General features: G+C 47.9%; 1 protein-coding gene across 5 annotated transcripts in view; it reads left to right on the top strand.

The window, feature by feature from the left end:
- Fhip1a (FHF complex subunit HOOK interacting protein 1A) overlaps positions 1-16,736 on the top strand; it is a 215,468-nt gene that overhangs the window by 179,717 nt on the left and 19,015 nt on the right. For all 5 annotated transcript variants that reach the window (XM_021652496.2, XM_060378515.1, XM_060378513.1 and 2 more), the window contains 2 exons: positions 9,943-10,110; positions 13,078-13,157. In XM_021652496.2, the coding sequence (XP_021508171.1) occupies positions 9,943-10,110; positions 13,078-13,157 (248 nt within the window). The remainder of the gene's footprint in view (positions 1-9,942; positions 10,111-13,077; positions 13,158-16,736) is intronic.

Genomic DNA, 16,736 nt, shown 5'->3' with positions numbered 1-16,736 from the left:
AAGTCTGGTCTGAAGTTTGGTGTGAATCATCTATTTTTCTTCATGCATCATTCAAAACTGAGCAGCAGAAAGTGGTCCGTGAGTTCATCTTCAGGCGGGCAGTAAGAAAGCTGGAAGTCAGCAGCACAGCAGAGGGTTTGCTTGTTACTGTGCTGCCACGGTTGCCTCGTGCCCACGCAGGCTTCCTGTAAGAAACGCTGGCCCTGGCTTCGGTGTGGCCGGCATGCTGATGAGATGCTCTGCTGTGACTTTCCAGTGCCAGAAGATGAGTAGATTTGTGGGCAACGGATGAAAACGGCCGCAAAGACTAGAATTACTGAATTTGTTCAGCAGACACCTGTGCAGTTCGTGGCTCACCACTGTGTGGAGGTTTCTTTGTTGCTCGTGGAAAAAAGCCAGGAGTGGACTTGTCCTTTGTTATCAGATCTTGTTTTTGTTATATTTTCATGCCTGGGAAATTGGTCTAAATATAACATTCCACCCTCCAAATGATTCGCTTAGCCCAGCAGGCAGATGAGTCTCGGGGTGAGCACGGGGAGGAGGTGCCAGCCTGCTGCCGGAGTCAGCTGCTGCCTGAGCTCTAGCCTACGTCTCCTTCTCCTCAGCTGGCAAGAAGGCCTTTCCAGAGGTGGGCAGACTGTTGTGTTCATCTGGAGGAAATGGAGGAAAGTCCAGGGAAGCATTTCCTTTCCTGTGGATCACTCTTCTGAGTTGCTCTCATTCAGGAGCATGGCCTGAGTTAGGCTCTGCATTTTCAATGACGTGTTACTCACTATAAATGGAAAATTCCTATTATTCATAGCTCAATAGACGAATCTAACTACAAATGAGGTGGCCCCAACATGGAAACCATGTTGTATCTTTTTCTTCTTTTGGGACAGGCTCCCGTGCCCATCTCAGTCCACTTATTGATTATGCTGTGAGCATTCGGCAGAACACCACGTCCTTGGAGAATTGGCTCTGTAGGTCAGGTACACATTTCTGCAGAAAGCCAGCAGTCATACAGGAAAGGCAAATACATGAAGAACATAGAAATGACTCTTCCAGGCCAGAAAATGGAAATGGAGACCATTAGTATAAGAGGAAAGTTACCTTTGGGCCACACTTGTTTATCAGTTTTGCTGCTGTTGCTGCTGTTGCTCCTGCTTTTCCTCCTCTTCCTTCTCCTTTCCATTTTTCTTTTTTAAAGAAATTTTAAAGATTTATTTATTTGTGCATATTATGTGTATGAGTGTTCTATCTTCATGCACAAACAGGTGAGGGTGTCAGATCACATTACAGATGGTTGTGAGCCACCATGTGGTCACTGGGAATTGAACTCAGGACCTCTGGAAGAGCAGTGAAGCACTCTTAATCACTGAGCCACCTCTCCATCCCACCATCGCTTCTTACAGTGATGGCAGGGAACATGGAAATGCACCCACAGGGTTCTCCTCTAGACTGTGCTGTATGTCAGAGATGGTAGGCCACTCTGAGTTTAAGGCAGCTAGAGCAGGATTTGTGCCTCAGTGGTCTGGCCTCAGACCGCCTTCTCTAATCCTGTTCACGGAGGAGGTGCCTTCCTAGCGGGGACTTTTTTCTGTTTGGGTGGTTGAAGTCAGTTCTCAAAAGACTGCATGGATGCCACAAAGGAAAAAATATGTTTAGCAGGGTCCTTAAACACACAGGGGAGACCCAGCAGCTGGTGGACAATGATGCTTTTATAGTCTTTCATGTTGCAAACAGTAAATTTAAGTCCAAAAGCAAGAGTATTTCTCAAACAATTAGTAAACAAACAAGGGGTTGAAGGAATTATCTTTGGAACACTCCTCCCTGCCAGCTACCTCACTAATTCTCGCCTCACAGTTACACTGTGATGTTCACTTTTCCTTGGAGGGTGCCAACCCTCCCTGCTTTCTTCCTTTTCATTCTTTCTGTTTAGCATGTATAGGCTGGCCTAAATTGCTGTGCAGCCCAGGCTAGCCTCCTTGAACTTACGTCCTCTGCCTTGGCCTCCCAGAGGCTGGGATTACAGGCATGAATCACCATTCTTGGCTTGGAGTATCTCAGTGGCCAAACTCTATTAGATGAAGTTTAATTATACTGAAGCATATATTAAATTATAGTCTGGTAAATCACATTACAAAGCTAGGGGATATAAATAAAGCTCATCTAATGTAAGACAAGATGCTTTAGAAGTAGCCCTTTGCTAATTTCTCCATAGGGGGGAGGGGGTGGTTTATGGTTTGTGATGGGCAAGAGGAAAACCATCTCAGTGTTAGAAGAAGAGTGCCCTCGGCGTGGCCGGCTCTCATGTCAGCAGAGGCCTCTGGGACATGGCCATTTTTGTTGGCAATAACACCATTATTTCTTCTCTGAAGTATTGTTTAACTGGTCTTGTGGGGTTAGAGTGATCTGTAAATGGATGACCATGGCAAACAGAAAAAAAAAAAATGTTTTAGAGAATCCACTGTCCCCTGTTAAGCCTGTCCTGTCCTAGGACACATTTACCCTTTGGAGTTCCCTGGTCTCTTCTGTCATAGCTATCACAGTCCCTCATAATTCTGCCAAATAGTGACACGGAAACTGGGGAGAGGAGGAGAAACAGAAGGGCTCTCTTTCTGTGCTTTCCCTCTGCTCCCCAAAGCACGCCTTGGCAAGCTTTGTTCCGTCTGTTTCAGGGACCCCTGCTTTTACCCCACCATCATTTAGATGATCTTAAATGGACACCCCATTTAAATTGATAGTCATTTTTCCTGTTAGTCCCAGCTCTGTGTTGAAATGTATGCTTATTGTCCCTAATTCTCAAATACTTTGAGAGAATGTGGGTACCCCCTTTTACAGAGGAGGAAGCAGCCCAGTGCCCGAGCGGCACAGTGCAGTCTGTGTGGTAAAGACTGTGAGGACAGAACCCAAGTCTGTCCAACCTCAACACCCTGTGCCCCTCTGAAGGCTGCTGTCTGCTCAGGGCTGGCGACCGTGCTCTCTGCGGCTCGCATGCCTCCCTAACTCTTGGTATAGACCTAAGTGCAGGTCTTGGAGTGGCCCACTGCTCTTGCCTTTGGGTACCACAAGCGCTTAGCATGGCGTTTCAGTTTCTTTCCAGCCCCATTGCCAAGTGCTGGGTTTTCAGTGTGCTCAGCAGATGTTTGGTGATGAGGGCCAGTCCTTAAATGTGGGTAAAGCTGGGAAGCCCAGAAGACGCAGTCTCTGTGACGGTCAGCAGTGTGCGTGACATGTGTCCATCTACGCTGAAAGCAAAGCGGGCTAGAGAAAGGGTTGGTCGCGTCCCCAAGAATCCAGCCACACGCTGGGCAGAGGCGGTCAGAAGGGACAGTGTCGATCCAGGTGCCTCTGGTTTGGCCTAGTTGAGAATAGACGTGCCTCAGGGAGGAGCCTCCGGCCTTGAGAGGACCACGCCGCCCCTGGGGTGTGTCTTAGAGCACACTTTTCTAGCAGCCCCAGCCCGGCTTTCCACTGGGTACATGGGGAGGTATTCATCACTCAGGGACTGCTTCCCGTGTCTGCCAGGCAGCATACATTTACACACACAGACACACATGCACACACGCACATGCGCGCGCACACACACACACACACACACACGTGCACACACCCATTTATTACATCTATTTATTTGTGTGTGCATGTGCACCTGTCACGCCATGTCCCACGTGTGGAAGCCGAGGAGAGCTTGCAAGAGTCAGTTCTTTCCTTCTGCCGTGTGGGTCTCAGGGATTAAGCTCAAGGTGTCAGGCTTGGGCGCAGGTACCTTCCCCTGACCCATTGCTGCTCCCGCTTGCATATTCAGTGTGTCAGAGACACACCGAAGAACTGTGGGGCGAGGGAGCCTGGGCCTGGCTTCTCTTTTAGAGCATTCTCCGTACACTATGCTGTGGACACCCCCACGTAGCCGCCCCTTCCGTTTCCTTCTGTTGGCAGTGGTTGGGGAATAAGTGGCTCAGCTTTGAATGTCACTCCATCCTTCCCAGCCTGCCACTGGCACTGTATCCGTCTGCTGTGTGGCCTAAAGGTGGAAGAGCAGAAGGGAGACAGGAGGAGGCCTGACTTGTCAGCGGCAGACTGTTTTCAGACCTTGAATAATTGAGTGTTCTCTGTCCTGAAGTTGTGGCTGAAGTGTGGCACGGGTCACTGTCTGGGAATCAGGGTCTCTGTCTTCCCCTTTGCGCTTGAATGTGGTTGGTGTTCTTAGAAGGAGAGGTGGCTGGGAAGGGCCCATCCAGATGACACCCTGGCTGCCCACAGTGGGCAAGCCTCTGCCACTGGCTTGCTTCTCTGGCAGCAGCTAGCGGGCCCCAGCATGGGTTCAGGAAAGACTTGCCTGCTCCTGAGCTGTAACGAGTCTCTCTTCTCCCTGTGCTGGTCCGGCTGGCTAGAACCACGATGGAAGAACTCACCACTGAGCCACTCAACCAGCTAGCTAGTTTTCTCCTCTGACATCAGAGAAAAAGCCAAAGAAAGACAGCTTTTATCTTGTAGAGGATGTGTGTGCCAGTCACCTGACCCCCACTGCCTGCCACCTACCTGAGTGACAGAAGGTAAGATCCATCTGTTTGCTCCAATGTGACTGGATCACAAAGAAACAATCAGCAGATGGGAAATTTATTTTTCAAGACACATATAAACCTGCCATCACAAAGAGGACTCTGGTGCTAATTTAGATGCAAATGGAACCGTCCAACTAGAGCTGATTACAGAAGGGTCAAGGTGTCTGTATGCTCAATTTCGTTCCTGCGCATCAAGTTAATGTGCTGCTGCTAGTGTGGGCACGGTGGCTGGGCTTCTTTTCTTGTACAGACTTCTGACTTCACAGAAGTAGAGTGTGACATCCACCTATCTCCTTTCTAAAATCAAACAAGGTGTTCATTTGGTCCATTTCTGAAAAGGTTGGAATTCTAGTAAAAATAAGGAAGGAAGGAAGGAAGGAAGGAAGGAAGGAAGGAAGGAAGGAAGGAAGGAGGGAAGGAAGTCGTCCTTCTAGAGCTTGGGGCCAAGACAGACGGAAGCAGGAGGGCTGTAAACTCACTTGCTGGTCTGTGCAGAAAGCCAGGGTCAAGTCTGTGCACTCTGCTGAGCTGTAGCCAGGCATGGAGAGCTGTAGGTACCAGGCTGACACAAATGGTTTGGAACTGTCGGACCCAGATCAGTGAGGGTTCTGTGCACTGGCATATCATGTTTCCTGGGCATACCAGCAAAGCACCTGCACATAACACATTGCAATTTGTATGTGTTTCTAGCAAAATACATACACCCAAGTTCCACAGAACAGTACTTGCCCTTCCTCCATGCGGGCTACACTAACATTTTCTGTTTGAAAATGGCCTAAACCATTAGTGAACCAGCAAATTGAATTCACTCACCCAGTCTCAAGCTATATATTTCAGAAGACACAACTTTAAGGAGCTGGCAAAAGCAGTTGGCATGAAGAAAGAATGAAGCAAGGGCTAGGAAGCTAGAGAAAATGGCTAAAGAGACTGTCTTCGCAGGGCGGACTAAATTGGACTGACAAGTAATACAAACAAGCACCCCAGTCAGGCCTCTGTCCTAGCACTTGGAGTGAGGCGCCAGCAGGGGGAGGGGCTGGGCAGCAGGGAGTCTTCAGGTTCAATGCGGTCTTCACCCCATCAAGGGAATGTGGGGAACGGGAGGGATTTGGGTTTTCCGTCATCATGTTCCACCCTTAATATGAAACAACATTCAAGCTGCAGTATGTGTAGACATTGTTAATTTGAATGACAAGTTAATTTGTATATGGTTGTTTGGGTGTGAGTTGGTAGTTGCCTGCCATCCTTTACAGAACCAGGTAGATGCTGGTGGTCTTCTGAGACAAAAAGTCCTCCGTATGTTACAGTCCATTGTCCTTCATCATTGGCTAGTTAGTTTGCAACTTCCCTGTTTTGCTAATGCTGCTCCGGGGCCCTCTCAGAAGGCTCCTCTCTGAATTTCTCAGGCTGAGTGTCTTTCCTCTGTGGTTATCGTTAGCTTTCAAGTGATCACATTTAGGCTCTTAGTCTTATCCTCATTAAGGACGATGCCTATTTGGGAGGATTAGAAGAAGTTTCTGAAAGTATGATAATGGGGCAGAAAAAGATTTTCTGGGATAAAAGGCTCCGAAGGATACAGTGGGGAGGAGAGGCGGAAGAAGGGAGCTCGGTTTCCCTGGTTGGAGCATTAGTTTAAGGTAAGTGTGACCTCAATCTATAAAGAGTTTGCAACTGATGTTTAATGGGATTGTGCTTTTAATATTTATAGCATGTTATGTAAATGCTGCCCCCCAAGAGCTTGCTTAAATCCTCTTAGCTTGTTAATGACAGCTTTGATTTCTAAAAAGAAATGAAATCTTTTCATTTACCAGCCTAGGAGCAGTAAACAATAGCTGCTCAGCACCCCCTTTCATGTTAGCCCTGAGGATGGCCTGGATTCTAGCGGCTTTCGAGCTTATTGGGGTCCTGCGTAGCCCAGTGGGAAAGCTTCTGCAGCCTGACTGCTGAAAAGCAGCTCCTGGGATGCACAGGACGTACCAGGCCGGCAGCGCCACTCAGCCCACTTGGAATGGTGTCACTCGCTACTGTTTTCTGCTTAGGTTTTTGCCTTGACCGTTTTTACTGAGGTTCCCACCAAGCGACCCCAGAGTTGCAGCCAAGTGGATGTGTTAGAGTTTACCTGGCTTACACATGGAGTACTGTGTCGAAAGCAGGGAGACGACAGTGTGGCACAGTGGATGATGCTAGCATGGGTAAGGGCTGATAGAATTACACACACACACACACACACACACACACACACACGGGAAAAGAAAGAAAAGGAAGGGGTTGGAAGTGCACCCATTCCCTGTGCCTCTAGGAACATGTGGAGCAAGGCTTCTTGACTTTCTCTAGTTGGAATCCCTTTTGTCTGAGGAGTTTTCCTGACCCTGTGTGCACAGGTGTCTTCCTTCCCTTTCCCATTGTTGTCACCAAATGTCCAACAAGAAGCAGCTAGAGGACAGAGCTCTCCTCTGGCTTTAGTTTAGGATGGACCACGGTGGGAAGGCATGGCAGCAGAAGTGATGTCAGCCCCGTGGTATCTGCAGAAAGGAGAAGAGAGACAGGAGTCCGGGCTGGTTCTGTCAGCTGAAGGCCTGGTCAGTGAATGACCCGCTCAGCAAGGCTCTCCCTTCGTAGCAGCACGGCCAGCTCACATTTTACCACAGATGGCATATGAAAAAGACAAGCAAATCAAACACTTATATTAATGAGTCATAAATTTATTTTAAAACAATTATTCGTTACACATATAATTTTGCCATTTATTAAGATGAAATCAGAGCTGCATGCTGGTGAGTGTGCCTATTTTTTTTTTCCATAAAAATAATTCTTGACTGAATATTTGATGCTGCCGGATGTTGACCATTTTCAGTATGTTTCAGGGTTGACTGATGCTTTGATTTTATAATAGTCAGTCCTGAGACTATTCAGATAAATAAATAAACACAGTACAGAGTGGCAGCATTATGGTTTAGGATCATTCAGAAACTGTTACAAATCCTGACTGATGCTAATTAAAAACTTATTTAACAGTCTTCCTATGAAACTTAGGTCAGCAGCTCAAACAGTGTTTCTCAGCAAGCACTCTAACATGACTCAGTCCAGAGGTGTGCTAGGTCCACGCTTACATGCTGACGAGGAAATGCCGGAGTCTTCCCATAAGACAGACTGCTATGTTTCTGTGAGGGCAGAAGCAAAACCACGTTCCTCACGTATGACAGTCTAGAACCTGAGCTGAGGTGTTCCCAAGCAGGGTTTCCTGGTGCTGTGTGGCATGGCAGGACACACATGTACACAATACATGTTGAGTGTTCAAAACCAAGGCTGCAGTGAACTCACGGGATACATGGGTGCGAAGTGCCAGAAACCCCTCAGATTCATGACAGATTTTATTTCAAATTAATCGTTGCCAGCTGTGTATTCCGCAACCATTCTTTTGCGTTTTCACACTCTCCAATCACAGCTGATGGGATCACGAGCCGCGGTTTATAAAGGTGAGCTGGAGAGGCTGTGGAAGGATGAAGTTTGGCTCAGCTCCGGCAGATACAGCGCTGGACTTCTGAGGGCAGCTGCCGTTCACCCATGAGGAGGCCCTCTGTCTGCCCAGCTCTGTGTGCTTGGTGGGGTGCTCAGCTATGCACCTCAGGACAGCCTTAGACGTGTCCCGTGCCAGCCCCACCTGAGAACCGCAGGACGGCCAGGCCAGAGCAGCTAGCTGCAGGCGCCTTGGAGAGGCACCTTTCTTGGTGTCATTCATTGGCCCAGTGTTGATCCTTCTGCTTCCACCTCTGTCACTGTTGGGCTGCAGAGAGCCTGTTAAAGTGGTCAGCAACTGCATGTGGTGCCCTGAATGCCAGAGGCCCACGCTGTTGCAGCCAGCTGGGGGAGGGGGTGTGCCCCAGAGATGTGCCCGCCACTCAGAGCACCATCGTGGGATCCAGCGGATTCTGAAAGAGGAAGTTCAAACGGACTTTATCTCCATAAAGCCCACTATTTACTGGAATAGAGAGGAGACAGCTGGTTTGTAATATTTTACTCACCTGCACCCATCTACCCAGAACCCAGCCGAGCACCAAGAACTTATAGAAAGAATTTCAGTCCACCAAAACGATAGTGCAAGACTGTCTCCTCAGACACAGCCATTCACGGCCCATCTACTCCCGTCTCAAGGCTCTGGACATGTATTTTCTAAACTCACGTGTGGGTTTTAAAGCTGAGAATTGAACGGAGAAGAGGAATGAGGTAGAAAAGGAGTGACCCTGCAGTGGCACCGTCACCGGGACAGAGGGCGCTGTAGAGGGGGGAGAACGCAGAACCTGGAGAAGGCCTGCCACCTGCTGTATTCAGAGTGTGCGCTGGGTGAGGGAGGTCACCCGGTGGGGCTTGAGCTGCGCACTGGGGCACTGGGCGGTTTCAGCGCACTCGGGCGCTATTTCTTCCTAGCCCAGCGAGGACCTTACAAAGACTGGCTGCTATAGCCTGAGGAGAGGGCGCAGCACACAGTGGCTCTGAGCATCAGGGTTTAAGGTAGAGGGCTGAGGACACGGCTTGCTGGGTACCGTGCCGGCCGTGCAAGCACGAGGACCCACCCGCAGATCCCAGGGGGCATTGGCCATCCTAGGGGAAGAAGTGAGCTCCGGGTTCAGCGAGATACCCCACCAAAACCAAACACACACAAAACCCTACAAGGTTTAAAGTGAGCAAGGGGTATGGCACACCCAACACTGACCTCTGACCTCCACAGACAAGGCCACACATGGCCTCCTGTATGCAAATGTCCAAGCTCAGAATTTTGACACCGACTCAGTGAGAGACTGACTTTTTTGTATAGGAAAAGCACATCAGTGGACAGTCTTAATCTGTGCATAAAGAAGTCACCGTTCCTCTATTCAGCAGTGGGTTCTTACAGCCCTGTATAAATAATGCTTTATGTGCAGTACTCATCTATACAAGAGAGCAGGCTCGCTGCTCTCCAGCAGCGCGAGGGCACATCTGTGGCACCCCGCGGCCTCCTTCATTTGCTGTAGCTCGGCTTCCCGAAGATAGAGCACGCTCTTACGTTTACAGCTCCCGTTCACAGAGAATCCCAGGAAATGTTTCATTTACTGAGGGACTAAGAACGAGACAGATTATACCAAACTTTCTAATTAATCGTTTGTTAACCATATAAATTCTTTCCGTGCTCTCCTACACCATTTCTGAGTATGTACTGAAATGCTGGTAGGTTTAAGCGGTGCTTGACTCAGCTGTCAGAGCAGATGGGGCCTTCCTCAGCCGCTCCCTCCGGAGCCACAGGCCAGTGTCCTGTGGCAGGGACTTGTCATCGGCCTCAGCTGACAGTCCTCAGGGCAGTGTGTCTGTGCTGAGATGGGGTTGGAGAAGGTGGCCACCTTGCTCACTCTGCCTCTGCTCCCAGGTGACGGTGGAGGAGGTCATGACCACGACGGCGTACCTGGACCTTTTCCTGCGCAGCATCTCCGAGCCAGCGCTTCTGGAGATCTTCCTCCGATTCATCCTCCTGCACCGACACGAAAACGTGCACATTCTGGACACCCTCACCAGCCGGATCAACACCCCCTTTCGGGTAAGGCGAGCCTAGGGGGAAGGGTGCCTTCAGCCCAGATTCCAGACACAAATGAGACTGTGAACATTCCCTACCCTCTGTTTCCGTTTCCCCTGCAGCTGCTGTCTGCTGTCCTCTCTCTATTTGGATGGAGAGTTTGTAACATTTTTTTGCTGTCAGGTGTCCCTTTGTTAGGATGGTGGCGCTGCGGCCTCCCACCCTCATTTTTTCTCAGTTTGTCTGTGTGAATGCTTTCCTCAGTGGAACTGGCAACATGCGCTTCTGAAAAAGCAAGGTTCCAAGGACGTAAAGACTTTGGTGCAGGGAAGGCCAAGGAAGCTGAGCATGAGCTAGAGCTCCGCCCACTGTGTTTTGAAGTGGAGTCTGGGAGACTGTCGGTTTAGTGTTTAGCTTTTCATTTGGAGCAACACTCAGCTTGGAAGATCCATTAAATCCTCTGAGTGCCTCCTACAGCAGCCCTCTTCAAAGACAGGCCTATTTCATTGCAACCATTGTTTTTGTTTCATGTTGTTTTTACAATTTATTCACTTTGTATCCCAGCTGCAGCCCCCCCCCCCATGTCCTCCTGGTCTCCTCCCTCTTCTCCCCCTATGCTCCTCCCTCTTCCTCTGTGGCCTGGCTAGGTCACACCACCAGTTTTAAAAGCAATAGGTAAAATCTAACAGTATTGAGATTAGTGTATGTATGCTACATGTTTAATAAAAATATCACAGAGAGGAAGGAGAGAGAACGGAACTCTATGGGAATAATTCTGTATTTTGTTTGAATAATTTCTGTATTTTGTCTAAAGCAGAGTTTGATAAACGTGCAGGAAGAACAAAAGCACATACTCGAGAAAAATATGTATAATATATACAGACATACTCTATATGCAATATATGTATAGTATACACACATGTAAATATATGAACATGTTATACATGTATTATACAGAAATATATGTCCTGTGTACACCTCCAGCCAGACAGGCATGCTGGCACAGGTCTGGAATGCAGCTCTCAGGAGACGGAGGCAGAGAATTTGCAAACCTGAGGCTAATCTGGGCTACATAGCAGAGCCCTGGCCCACTAAAGAAAAACTGTATGAAAAATAATTAAGGAAATTAAAGTGTTATTCTAGGAAAAAAAATGTAAATTGATATTTCACCTGATAGCTGTAGGATTCAGATTCAGCCATCTCCAAGGTGCCCACAGCCAGACCAACAAGGCTGAATGGATTTCAAAGGATTGATGTCATCTAGTTTTCTGCTTATAGTTAGTGTAAACTAAAAACAACATTGACAGAGAATTAAGAAATCCACAGATAGTAGATACCTACATACTGTAAACAACATACTTTTAAACACCCAGAAGAAGCTACAAGAGAAAGGAGCCTTGAAGATAGTACACCAAGTAACAAAAAGATATTACAGCCGGTAACCAAAACCCAAACTGCTTGATTGTATTTGTTCTCCGTAGATAGGAGCTTACAAAGCCAGAGAGTGAAATGATGGCCTCCAGAGTCTAGGACCCATCAATAGTGGGGCCTTCCTTAAGCCTAGATAGGATCTATGAAAACTCAAAACTAAAACTTGAAAGAGAAAGTATTCCCTTAATAGAGGAGTAAGGTTATTAATTATTTAAGCACAGTACTTCTATTTACATAATTAAGCAAACAAAGACCAAGGTTAAAATTAAAGCTGCCTACTTTTTAGATAGCATGATCTTACATGCAAAAAAAAAAAAAAATCTAAGGAATAAGCTACAAAGAGCCATTAGAACTCATAATGAGTTCAGCAAGGCTGCAAAAATACAATTTCATGAGCAAAATGAATTTTATTTTCTATGATGGTATTTTAACGTTTATTGTATGTGTATGTTTGTGTAAAACAACAATTAAAGAAAAAGAGGCCATGAGGAAAAAAAAGAAATTTAAATATTATATGATTAACAAACATTAACTCAAAATGAATCAAGGACTTAAAAGTTAAAAGAAAATGAGAAAATCTTTATAGTCTCTTTCTTTAAGATGACACCAAAAATGTGAGCAACAAAAGAAAAATTAGACAAACTGGACAAGACGAAGCTCTTCAATGGTTTTTTGTTATTGTTGTTTTTTGTTTCGGGTTTTTTGGTTTGTTTGTTTTTTGAGACAGGCTTTCCCTGTGTAGCCTTAGCTGTCCTGGACTCTGTAGAGCGGGTCGGCCTTGAACTCACACTGATCCGTCTGCTTCTGTCTCCCGAGTGCTGGGGTTAAAGGTGTGCACACTGCAGCCGGCTCGTGTTGTGTGTGGTGGGTGGTGCATGCCTGCGAGCCTAGTGGCCCGCTAACTCGGGCGTACACAAGTCAGAGGCTAGCCTAGGCTATGTAACAAGAACAGATTTCAAAAAGTCAGTCAAAAAGTTCATTGTTCCTTTTTAGGATTTAGAGATTGAAAAATCCATAAGTTTATAAAGAATATTCAATTTAACATCTTTGAGTAAAATCCTTAAGGAAGTGGATTTTTCACACTCAGAGCACTATAAGATATGGAACCAAAGGGAAAAATTTTCCCCAATACGGAGAGAGAAACCAAGGCTTGGAGCATAAAACTGTGAAAAGAGCAGGCCGGGTTATAAGCCGGTTCCTGTGAGCCCTCTCTTGTGAATAAATGCTGTCGTAGTTGCAGACACGTTAGAAAAACAGATTGTCTGAGGAGGAAGTAGGGGAGATGGTGTGTGTCAGCTGTTGAAGGTAACTCTTTGTCACCTGACTCTGAAGAGTCGCGATCTGAGCACCAGCGTTTCCCAGGCAGGCTCTGGGTTTCCAGCCAACTCCTCTCCTAGGGGACCTGGTGCACTGAAAGTGTTTTCCCGGCAGCACGTGTGTTGTGAAAACTGCTAGGGATAGAGAGGCCATTTGGCTCTGTGATTCTAGATTCATCTGTCACCCTTGGGGGCAGAGTTACCAGTCTGACGTCTGAAATGCCATGTGTTGCTTGCTCCCCAGCTTTGCGTGGTGTCCCTGGCGCTTTTCAGAACTCTTATCGGCTTGCACTGTGAAGATGTGATGTTACAACTAGTTCTAAGGTGAGCGACCATTGTTTGTTCTCTTTAAGGAAAGTTTCCTCCCTAATATTGTTTTGTTTTACTTTGATAATATAAACAAATATAATATAAACCATATAAACATATAATATAAGTATAATATATAATATAAACCATATAAATATAATATAAACCATATAAACAAAGGGCCATGCCTCTAAGGAGGAAAAATATTTAAAAAACCAATTTAATTTTTTGGTATGATTTGTTAAAGTTAACTTTGGTTTATTGTGAGAGGTTTTTAGTGGGGGCATTGCATTGTGTCATGGGTGTGTTCCTGAAAACAATAATGAGAATGTTGGAAACCACTGCAAGTCCGAAAGCTCCTTGGGGTCATGGCTGAACACCATTCTCCTAGGTATCCTTTGGGGTTTGCCCTCTTCAAGGACCCTTGTTATTAAAAAACTACAGAACACATGAGTCCAGTCTCAGCCTTTTCTTTCGTAACGTTGCACTGGGACTGTCCGGTCTATGGGCCCCGGTTGTGAGGACAGCAGGGAACAGTCAGGGCTCAGCACAGGATGACAGCGCCTCCCTTCAGGATGGTGGGAGCTCATTGCTGTTTGAGGTGGGAGTCGCAGTGCAGGCAGCAGGCCTGGCAGGCCAGCCTTGTCCTCTGTTTCCTGCCCACGGGACCCCTGCTTCCGTGAAGGAACGTGACTGGCTTCATTGCTACCACGTGGTTCACCCGAATCCCAGTGCAGAACCCAGGCTAACCCTGAGACTGTCTTTCCTTTTATTGCTGAACCCAAATCCTGCACTGCTCGGGAGAGACCCACCCTGACACGCACTGCAGGGCCCATAAAGGGGGCCAGCAGGAAGACGGCTGTGTAGAAGCAGAGGCAGGCCAGGCCTGTGAGCAAATTAGCTTCCCATAGACACGTGCTCTTTGTTTGTTCCACATCTTCTCTTAGGGGGGACGGTGTGTGGACACAGACACAGGCTGTGCTTTCTGGGAGAGTGGAAAGCTTTGGTGGCAGAAGTGTGCAGGCCTGCCCTGAGGAGCTCTCCAGGAAGGGGGCAGTCATTGTCTCATAAGAAGGACAGCCCGTGTTGCCGTGAGTGTGTCCTCCTTCCTCAGTGGGATAGGACCGTGATGCCGGGAGCAGGAGGCCTGGCCTTTCTCTAGTCTGCCCCTGGGTTCTGAAAAGACTTGAGTAGAAGGTATTGAGGAGGGGCTGGGGACACAGCTCGTTTGAGAAAGAGCTCACCACGCAAGTGTGAGGACCTAGATTTGATCTCCAGAGCCCATTTTAAAAATAGCCAGGCCTGTGGCACATGCCTGTAACCCCAGCCCTCAGGGAGGCAGAGGCAGGCGGATCAATGTGAGTTTGAGGCCAGCCTGGTCTACAGAGCAAATCCAGATCACCCAAGGCTACACAGAGAAACCCTGTCTCGAACCTCCCCCCATCCTACAAAAGAGTAGTGTATGCTTGTAATCCCAAGGCAAGAAGGCAGAGACAGGATCTCTGGAGCTCACTGGCCTGTCAGGCTAGGGTCAACAGCTGAGTCCCAGGCCAGTGGACACCGTGTCTTCAACATGAGCAAGGGAGATGCTGACAGAGGAAGGGTTATGAAGTTGACCTCTGACCTCCACATGTATGTGCTGTGCATGTACACACACACACACACACACACACACACACACACAGAGGGACAGACAGACAGACCGATGGACAGACAGACAGAGAGATTACTGGGATGAATCCATAACTACTGACATGATAGGTAGCTCTGTGAAAGCCAGGGGATATGAACGTACCATTGGTACTTTCTGGGAAGGGTCAGAAATGCAGATCCCCAGAACCCGGTGGAGGCAGGGCCTGTGAGCAGCGTTTCTCAGCCTACCCTGCATATCACATACTCACCCTACAATTCACGACGTTAGCAAAATTACAGTTGTGAAGGAGCAACAAAATAATTGCATGCTTGGGGGTCAGCAGGCCATGCAGAGCAGCAGTATAGGGTCACAGCATCAGGAAGGCTAAGGACCAGTGCTCCAGTGGAGCCTGGGGTATGTCACGGAGTTGGGCATCACGGGCCAGAAGGATAGCAGCCAGCCTGGAGGGGAATCAAGTCCCTGTCCTGAAACCATGGATGGACACTGTGGAGGGCCTTACAGATTGCTGCTCTCTGGGAGATCATCATTTATAAGATTTTAAGTAAAACAGCGTTTTTGAACTTTTAGGGTTTAAATCAGGTCATCAGTAACTAATCTTAAGGCATTAGCAGAGATAACTGCGATCACAAGGACACAGCTGGTAGTCTGTTTTAAAGGGTTACCGCAGCTCTCCAGCAGCGTCTGCAACAGGGCAGAGTGGGCTAGCAGGGCCTGAGTGGGTCCCGCAGACCTGGCAGAACAGTTTTTATTGCTCGGAACCAGGCTCTTACTCAAGGTGGGCAAAGCTTGATTGCATTTAAATTCCAAAGTGCTGCTCCACTGATGGCAGGGAAAAAAACAGCTGTGTTTGTGTGTGTGTGTGTGTGTATGTGTTTGTGTGTGTGTGTGTATGTGTATGTGTGTGTGTATTTGTATGTGTTTGTGTGTGTGTGTATATGTGTATATGTTTGTGTGTGTGTATGTGTTTGTGTGTGTGTTTGTGTGTGTTTGTGTGTGTGTATGTGTGCGTACGTGCGTGCGTGTGTGTGTGTGTGTGTGTGCGCATGCGCGCGTCTGAAATGGCAGCCTGACCAGGCCTGAGGTTTATCGCCTCTGTGCTGTGGGTCAGCAGGTCTGGCAAGGTCACAGTGGCAGGCGTGCCTGCTGGACGTGTGCTCATCCATACAGGATGAGCTGTGGTCACCTTTCTGTCGGCCCACAGTACCCAAATCTGTCCGCAGCAATGGTGTTAACCACAGCTGCGCCTGAGAGCCAGGCCTAGACCTTACGCAGATGAGAAATGAGCTTGTGTTTGAAAGTGCATATGTGCAGGTCAGTGCTAGTTGGTTCTGTGATGTCCCGGAGTGGAAGGGGAGATGCCGGGCCTGAGCTTCTGGACAACTCGAGTGGCCCGGGCTTTCTGCCTGGCTATTTTGTCCATGGTGGGGGTACTAACACAATGACACAAATGCTCTCCGTTTACACTGCTACTTCCTGGGGTAGAGGAGAGCACCCACGCAGGAGACTCCGCCTCCCGCTCCTCCCTCTGAGCGGTGCAGTCACTTGCTCCGCTTCTGGAAGCTGCCGCCTCTTAGGATTATTGAGAAGAACATTGTGGTGATATCCACGAAAGCATTTGGAATAATGTGGGGTGTTATGTACACTTAAGGGGGGAGCTCTAGAAAACATATTTTAAACCCATAAAAATAGTGTCTTTTCTGATGCAGAGTCTGTCCCTGAAGCAAGGACAACCAAAAACTGTATTCTTGCAGCCATTTAAACTTTGTTTGAAAGGATGTGATAATTGATTATAATCTATGCCTTTCATTTGCCTGTTGTAGGGTTGTCTGGCTGCTCCTGGTAGGCACGGAGCTCTGAGGCTCGTGAGCAGCCTAGGGTGCCGGGTCCCTGCTAACGAGGCCCGTCTTTCTGTCGTAACTCAAGTGCTCCGAAATATCGAC

Source organism: Meriones unguiculatus, chromosome 2, assembly GCF_030254825.1.
Source record: "Meriones unguiculatus strain TT.TT164.6M chromosome 2, Bangor_MerUng_6.1, whole genome shotgun sequence".
NCBI lineage: Eukaryota > Metazoa > Chordata > Mammalia > Rodentia > Muridae > Meriones > Meriones unguiculatus.
The sequence above is the reverse complement of the archived record's forward strand: the minus strand, read 5'-3'. Positions and strand labels throughout refer to the sequence as shown.